This window comes from Mizuhopecten yessoensis, unplaced genomic scaffold (assembly GCF_002113885.1).
Source record: "Mizuhopecten yessoensis strain PY_sf001 unplaced genomic scaffold, ASM211388v2 scaffold5773, whole genome shotgun sequence".
Taxonomy (NCBI): domain Eukaryota; kingdom Metazoa; phylum Mollusca; class Bivalvia; order Pectinida; family Pectinidae; genus Mizuhopecten; species Mizuhopecten yessoensis.
Genome location: NW_018406216.1, coordinates 6,624 through 16,072, shown reverse-complemented (window position 1 = coordinate 16,072; position 9,449 = coordinate 6,624). Strand labels below are relative to the sequence as shown.

General features: G+C 32.2%; 1 protein-coding gene across 1 annotated transcript in view; it reads right to left on the bottom strand.

Moving 5' to 3' along the window:
• Positions 1 to 5,010: 5,010 nt before the first annotated feature.
• LOC110451056 (phe13-bombesin receptor-like) overlaps positions 5,011 to 9,449 on the bottom strand; it is a 7,753-nt gene continuing 3,314 nt past the window's right edge. The window contains exon 3 of the mRNA XM_021498903.1: positions 5,011 to 5,222. Within this exon, the coding sequence (XP_021354578.1) occupies positions 5,095 to 5,222 (128 nt within the window). The 3' untranslated portion in view covers positions 5,011 to 5,094. The remainder of the gene's footprint in view (positions 5,223 to 9,449) is intronic.

Genomic DNA, 9,449 nt, shown 5'->3' with positions numbered 1-9,449 from the left:
TCTCTGTACAACAATCCTTTTCTGTACTACAATCCTTCTCTGTACCCCAAAACCGTCTTTACCACAACCTTTCTCTATACAACAATCCTTCTCTGTACAACAATTCTTCTCTGTACTACAATCCTTCTCTGTACTACAATCCTTCTCTGTACTACAATCCTACTCTGTNCTTCTCTGTACTACAACCGTTCTCTGTACTACAATCCTTCTCTGTGCAATAATCCTTTTCTGTACAAAAATCCTTCTCTGTTCAACACTCTTTCTCTGTGCAACAATTCTTCTTTGTACTACAACCTTTCTCTATACAACAATCCTTCTGTGTACAACAATTCTTCTCTGTACTACAATCCTTCTCTGTACTACATTCCTTCTCTGTACAACAATCCTATTCTGTACAACAATTCTTCTCTGTTCTACAATCCTTCTCTGTACTACAATCCTTCTCTGTACAACACTTCTTCTCTGTACTACAATCCTTCTCTGTACTACATTCCTTCTCTGTACAACAATCCTTCTCTGTACAACAATTCTTCTCTGTACTACAATCCTTCTCTGTACTACAATCCTTCTCTGTACAACAATCCTTCTCTGTATAACAATCCTTCTATGTACAGCAATCCTTCTCTGTACTACAATCTTTCTCTATACAACAGTTCATCTATTTACATCAATTCATCTCTGTTCAACAATCTTTCTCTGAACAACAATCCTTTTCTGTATAACAATTCTTCTCTGTACTACAATCCTTTTCTGTACTACAATCCTTCTCTGTACAACAATCCTTCTCTGTACAACAATCCTTCTCTGTACAACAATCTTCTCTGTACTACAATCCTTCTCTGTGCAATACTCCTTTTCTGTACAAAAATCCTTCTCTGTTCAACACTCTTTCTCTGTGCAACAATTCTTCTCTGTACTACAATCCTTCTCTTTACATCAATTCATCTCTGTACAACAATCATTTTCTGTACTACAATCCTTCTCTGTACCCCAACACTGTCTTTACCACAACCTTTCTCTATACAACAATCCTTCTCTGTACAACAATTCTTCTCTGTACTACAATCCTTCTCTGTACTAAATTCCTTCTCTATACAACAATCCTACTCTGTACAACAATTCTTCTCTGTACTACAATCCTTCTCTGTACTAAATTCCTTCTCTTTACAACAATCCTACTCTGTACAACAATTCTTCTCTGTACAACAATCCTTCTCTGTACTACAATCCTTCTCTGTACAACAATCCTACTCCTCTGTAAAACAATCCTTCTCTGTAGAACAATCATTCTCCATACAACAATCCTTCTCTGTACTACAATCCTTCTCTGTAGAACAATCTTTCTCTGTACAACAATTCTTCTCTGTACTACAATCCTTCTCTGTAGAACAATCTTTCTCTGTACAACAATTCATCTCTGTACTACAATCCTTCTCTGTAGAACAATCTTTCTCTGTACAACAATTCATCTCTGTACTACAATCCTTCTCTGTTCAACAATCCTTCTCTGTAGAACAATCATTCTCCATACAACAATCCTTCATTATACAACAATCCTTCTCTGTACAACAATTCTTCTCTGTACTACAATCCTTCTCTGTACTACAATCCTTCTCTGTACTACAATCATTCTCAGTAGAACAATCCTTCTCTGTTCAACAATCTTTCTCTGTACAACAATCTTCTCTGTACTACAACCGTTCTTTCTACTACAATCCTTCTCTGTGCAACAATCCTTTTCTGTACAAAAATCCTTCTCTGTTCAACATTCTTTCTCTGTGCAACAATTCTTCTCTGTATTACAATCCTTCTCTTTACATCAATTCATCTCTGTACAACAATCCTTTTCTGTACTACAATCCTTCTCGGTACCCCAACACTGTCTTTACCACAATCCTTCTCTGTACAACAATTCTTCTGTGTACAACAAACCTTCTCTGTACTACAATCCTTCTCTGTACAACAATCTTCTCTGTACTACAACCGTTCTCTGTACTACATTCTTTCTCTGTACAACAATCCTACTCTGTACAACAATTCTTCTCTGTACTACAATTCTTCTCTGTACTACAATCCTTCTCTGTTCAACAATCCTTTGTAAATTGGCTCAGTTTTATTGTGGACAATATGAATTTGCATTCAATAATAATAAATTCTGAACATGTTGAACAATAAAAAGTTAACAATGATATCACACACATATTCTTTTATTTGTATGTGTATTTAATAGGCGCCCCAGCGAAGCTTTTTAATGGTAACACATGCGTGCGTAAACAGAGTTGCTTCCCCTTTCTCCACCTTGTCTTTAAAAAATTTCGTCCGGAAGTAGACGTCCAATGGGGAAACAGGAGGTGTATCCTTGAAGCAAAGACAATTGTGTTTCAACCCATGCATGAACATCTTCATATAGTGAAAACAATACCCATGTTTTATGACTTATTTATTTAGGTAAAAACTAATATACATTCTGAGTGAAAAAATCTATAACATGAATTTGGATACTAGCACGCATGAAACGTCGTTCAGAGATTATCATACTATGACGTCACAAGCACGTCACACTACATCGGCCTTCATCAGTTATTTCCGGAAGGATGAACAATAACCGCAAAATCTTGGAACTAATGGCCGTTGCATTTATCTCTTCGTCGGTGCTTCATGACTATTTTATTTCAGTTTTTTCTGTATATTTTCGCGGATATTTTCTGAAGATCCTTTTTGTCATCAACCATGTACTGTTAAAATTTCTACCGGGAGATATTTTCAAAAAGAGCCGTATTAAACCAATAGGTCAACGTGTACATTTATTTTTCATCGTCTAAAATTTCATCAGCTTTTGATTTCGATTTGTTGAGAATATGAACGAAATAATTAACATTTTTGAAAGTCTGGTTATCGTCTTTATATAATATATGTATGCATCACCACTCATAAAAGAAACAATGGATAATTCCTTTATGTCGAAATCAACAATAATTTTGCCCTGACGGAAGCACGCAGATGATTTAATTCTCAATGTAGGAGGAAGATGGAGTATCAGGATAAACCCCGCGTGGTTGGGTAGGTGACCGGGATTTAGTCCGGCCATCTTGGTGAAGACGAGCGCGCTATCCACTGTGCCAACCGACCCATCATATACCTTACGCACAGGAACAAATATCTGCTTCAGCTTTGACTGTAAGAAAAAGGCGTCATTGATGCAAAAAATATATTGTGAATACATTTTTACCAATCATCAATGACACACAAAATCTACATACGGGAGACAGGGGCAAGGTAGGCCACCCCTAATATTTTTGTTTTTGAGCTGATATTTACATTTTTAAGGATCTTTGCAGTTAAGTTGGCTGGGCGTTCACAAGAAAAAAAGGGAAAGAAAAACTGTAATGTAAAATTACTAAACATGAGAAAATTGCTTTTGAGAGGGTAGTATCTAAATAAAATCAAGATCTCGCTTCTAGTTATGCGAACTTTCTGTAAACGGAATTGCCATTTTTTTTTACGGTCAAACGTGTAACATACTGGCAGCTTCAAATGATATACATAAAAGTCAAGCCAAGCACTCACTACCATATTGCTATACGATAAGAATTAATTGAAATATCAATTTGGGCCCGGACAGTTTCGGCCAATGAAACAGTGGCAAGTTCGGCCCATGTAACACATAAAAAGTCGTAAAATTGGCGGTACAATCTGACGTTGCATACTTACGACATCATAATTAAGCTGATTCCAATGGGGCCAAATTCACCCGAATGCCTGTCCGAACGTATCCCATGGCAGGGCTCGTTCGGCCATCCGATCTTCCGACAGTGAAACTTGCTCCTATCTCCCCTATTGTTATGTCAGTCTTAATCTCATTAGAGCTTTTGTTCTATTGTTATTCCTCGACTTGCCGACTTAAAATAAAGTTTATCTTACCTCATTCTGAAAGCAGTATCCTGAATCCGCAAATATCAGAAATCAACAAAAGCTACGCTCTTTTAAGGCTTTGCCTTTTCATATTAACTCGTAATTCGGATCAAGGATAATTGCTCTGACGTCATATTCGGGAACGTCCACAAACACAACGAAACAACACAAAGCTGTGACACCTGACGTTTGCAGTTCTCATGCTTTTATTTACATATGTGGTTGAGATTCAGACTGAATGGTAATATACACCGGAAGAAGTGGTCACCATATTACTGTCACATATTTCAATCACAAACCTTGAAACATTTCTGAATCTCAAAGCAGATAAAATCGTGTCAGTCTAGTTGGTGAAAAAGGGAGTTTAATTTTTTCATTTTGTACACTTTGAGTTTGCAGGCATCAAGGTAAATTACATGTTTGTTTTGGTAGGGTAAGAGTTTGAATCAAAACTAAATGAGGATGTGTAACATTGAATGCTGGATGTGTCAGGATGTCACACGCTATGATTTGCTTACAGACATTGGAATGGATAAATTCTTTATTACTGTTAGGTAAAACGATTCTTTTTGCGGTCAATGGCCTACATCCGGGTACAATGTGCTGCTGTGTTTGTCAATGGCCTACATCCGGGTTCAATTTGTTGCTGTGTTTGGCAATTGCCTTCATCCGGGTACAATGTGTTGCTGAATTTGTCAATGTTCTACATCCAGGTACAGAGTGTTGCTGTATTTGTCAATGGCCTACATCCGGTAACAATGTGTTGCTGTGTTTGTCAATGGCCTACATCTTGGTACAATGTGTTGCTGTGTTTGTCAATGGCCTGTGTCCCGGTACAATGTGTTGCTGTGCTTGTCAATGGCCTACATCCGGTTACAATGTGTTGTTGTGTTTGTCAATGGCCTGTGTCCCGGTACAATGTGTTGCTGTGTTTGTCAATGGCCCACATCCGGTTACAATGTGTTGCTGTGTTTGTCAATGGCTTGTGTCCCGGTACAATGTGTTGATTTGTTTGTCAATGGCTTTTGTCCCGGGACAATGTGTTGCTGTGCTTGCCAATGGCCTACATCCTGGGACAATATGTTGCTGTGTTTGTCAATTGCCTACATCCGGGTAAAATGTGTTGCTGTGTTTGTCGTGGCCTACATCCGGGCACAATGCGTTGCTGTGTTTGTCAATGGCCTACATCCGGGTACAATGTGTTGCTGTGTTTGTCATGGTTAGCCCTGTGGCACTATGGCTGGAGTCGTCCATCTTGGACAAAGTTGTGTAACGCTGTTTCTTGTAACACCCGAACATGATTTTAAACCCTGCAATAGCAAATAAGAAAATGTTAAGACTCTAGTTACTTCCTTTTCAAGTTTTAAATAGCGCAAGATCGCCACCAATACACGTTATCCAAACATTAGGCGACATAACTTTTAACGGTCATAGATTGAGATTTGTCTAGTCATAGATAAAGGATAATTTAATAGTCATACATTTATAATGCAGTCGATAACAATTTTAGTATGATAACAACTAGTTATGATTTATAATGTAGTCGATAACAATTTAGGTATGATAAGAATTAGGTACGATTTATAATGTAGTCGATAACAATTTAAGTATGATAACAACTAGGTATGATTTATAATGTAATCGATAACAATTTAAGTATGATAACAAATACGTATGATTTATAATGTAGTCGATAACAATTTAAGTATGATAACAACTAGGTACGATTTATAATGCAGTGGATAACAATTTCAGTATGATAACAATTAGGTATGATTTATAATGTAGTCGATAACAATTTTATTATGATAACAACTAGGTATGATTTATAATGTAGTCGATAACAATTTTAGTATTGATAACAACTAGATTGTAGGTATGATTTATAATGTAGTCGATAACAATTTTAGTGTTGATAACAACTAGGTATGATTTATAATGTAGTCGATACAAATTTAAGTATGATAAAAACTAGGTATGATTTATATTGCAGTCGATAACAATTTAGGTATGATAACAATTAGGTACGATTTATAATGTAGTCGATAACAATTTAAGTATGATAACAACTAGGTATGATTTATAATGTAGTCGATAACAATTTTAGTATTGATAACAAGTAGATTGTAGGTATGATTTATAATGTAGTCGATAACAATTTTATTGTTGATAACAACTAGGTATGATTTATAATGTAGTCGATACAAATTTAAGTATGATAAAAACTAGGTATGATTTATAATGCAGTCGATAACAATTTAGGTATGATAACAATTAGATACGATTTATAATGTAGTCGATAACAATTTAAGTATGATAACAGCTACGTATGATTTATAATGTAGTCGATAACAATTTTAGTATTGATAATAATTCGGTAAGATTTATAATGTAGTCGATAACAATTTAAGTATGATAACAGCTACGTATGATTTATAATGTAGTCGATAACAATTTTAGTATTGATAATAATTCGGTAAGATTTATAATGTAGTCGATAACAATTTAAGTATGATAACAGCTACGTATGATTTATAATGTAGTCGATAACAATTTTATTATGATAACAACTAGGTATGATTTATAATGTAGTCGATAACAATTTAAGTATGATAACAAATACGTATGATTTATAATGTAGTCGATAACAATTCAAGTATGATAACAACTACGTATGATTAAGAATGTAGTTGATAACAATTTTAGTTTGATAACAATTAGGTATGATTTATAATGTAGTCGAATCCAATTTAAGTATGATAACAACTAGATATGATTTATAATGTAATCGGTAACAATTTAAGTATGATAACAAATACGTAAGATTTATAATGTAGTCGATAACAATTTAAGTATGATAACAACAAGGTATGATTTATAATGTAGTCGATAACAATTAAAGTATGATAACAACTACGTATGATTAAGAATGTAGTTGATAACAATTTTAGTTTGATAACAATTAGGTATGATTTATAATGTAGTCGATTCCAATTTAAGTATGATAACAACTAGGTATGATTTATATTGTAGTCGATAACAATTTTAGCATCGATAACAATTAGGTATAATTTATAATATAGTCGATAACAATTGAGGTATTGATAACAACTAGGTATGATTTATATTGTATTCGATAACAATTTAAGTATGAAAACAGCAAGGTATGATTTATAATGTAGTCAATAACAATTTTAGTATGATAACAATTAGGTATGATTTATAATGTAATCGATAACAATTTAAGTATGATAACAAATACATATGATTTATAATGTAGTCGATAACAATTTAAGTATGATAACAGCTACGTATGATTTATAATGTAGTCGATAACAATTCAAGTATGATAACAACTACGTATGATTAAGAATGTAGTTGATAACAATTTTAGTTTGATAACAATTAGGTATGATTTATAATGTAGTCGAATCCAATTTAAGTATGATAACAACTAGATATGATTTATAATGTAATCGGTAACAATTTAAGTATGATAACAAATACGTAAGATTTATAATGTAGTCGATAACAATTTAAGTATGATAAAAACTAGGTATGATTTATAATGCAGGCGATAACAATTTAGGTATGATAACAATTAGATACGATTTATAATGTAGTCAATAACAATTTAAGTATGATAACAACTAGGTACGATTTATTATGTAGTGGATAACAATTTCAGTATGATAACAACTAGGTATGATAACAATTAGATACGATTTATAATGTAGTCAATAACAATTTAAGTATGATAACAACTAGGTATGATTTATAATGTAATAGATAACAATTTAAGTATGATAACAAATACAAATGATTTATAATGTAGTCGATAACAATTTAAGTATGATAACAACTAGGTATGATTTATAATGTAATCGATAACAAATTAAGTTTGATAAAAAATACGTATGATTTATAATGTAGTCGATAACAATTCAAGTATGATAACAACTACGTATGATTAAGAATGTAGTTGATAACAATTTTAGTTTGATAACAATTAGGTATGATTTATAATGTAGTCGATAACCATTTAAGTATTGATAACAGCTAAATTGTTGGTATGATTTATAATGTAGTCGATAACATTTTTAGTATGATAACAACTAGGTTTGATTTATATTGTAGTCGATAACAATTTTAGTATCGATAACATTTAGGTATGATTTATAATGTAGTCGATAACAATTTAAGTATGATAACAACTAGGTACGATTTATTATGTAGTGGATAACAATTTCAGTATGATAACAACTAGGTATGATTTATATTGTAGTCGATAACAATTTTAGTATCGATAACATTTAGGTATGATTTATAATGTAGTCGATAACAATTGAGGTATTGATAACAACTAGGTTTGATTTATAATGTAGTCGATAACATTTTTTAGTATGATAACAATTAGGTATGATTTATAATGTAGCCGATAACATTTTTTAGTATGATAACAACTGGGTATGATTTATAATGTGGTCGATAACAATTTTAATATGATAACAGCTAGGTATTAGTCGATAACCATTTAGGTATTGATAACAACTAAATTGTAGGTATGATTTATAATGTAGTCGATAACCATTTAAGTATTGATAACAACTAAATTGTAGGTATGATTTATAATGTAGTCGATAACAATTTTATTATGATAACAATTAGGAATGATTTATAATGTAGTCGATTCCAATTTAAGTATGATAACAACTAGGTAAGATTTATAATGTAGTCGATAACAATCTAAGTATGATAACAACTAGGTACGATTTATTATGTAGTGGATAACAATTTCAGGATGATAACAAGTAGGTATCATTTATATTGTAGTCGATAACGATAGTCAACTAGGTATGATTTATAATGTAGTCGATAACAATTTAAGTATGATAACAACTAGGTAAGATTTATAATGTAGTCGATAACAATTTAAGTATGATAACAACTATGTACGATTTATTATGTAGTGGATAACAATTTCAGTATGATAACAACTAGGTATCATTTATATTGTAGTCGATAACGATAGTNAATTTCAGTATGATTACAATAAGGTATGATTTATAACGTAGTCGATAACAATTTTAGTATGAAAACTATTAGGTAATATTTATAATGTAGTCGATTACAATTTTAGTATGATAACAATTAGGTATGATTTATAATGTAGTCGATAACAAATTAAGTTTGATAACAAATACGTATGATTTATAATGTAGTCGATACCAATTTTAATATGATAACAGCTAGGTATGATTTATAATGTAGTCGATAACAATTTTAGTATCGATAACAACTAAGTATGATTGAAAAAATAGTCGATAACCATTTAGGTATTGATAACAACTAGATTGTAGGTATGATTTATAATGTCGTCGATAACAATTNCGTCGATAACAATTTAGGTTNTTTATAATGTAGTCGATAACAATTTTAGTATGATAACAATTAGGTGTGATTTATATTGTAGTCTATAACAATTTAAGTATAATAATAACTAGGTTTGATTTATAAGGTAGTCGATAACATTTTTT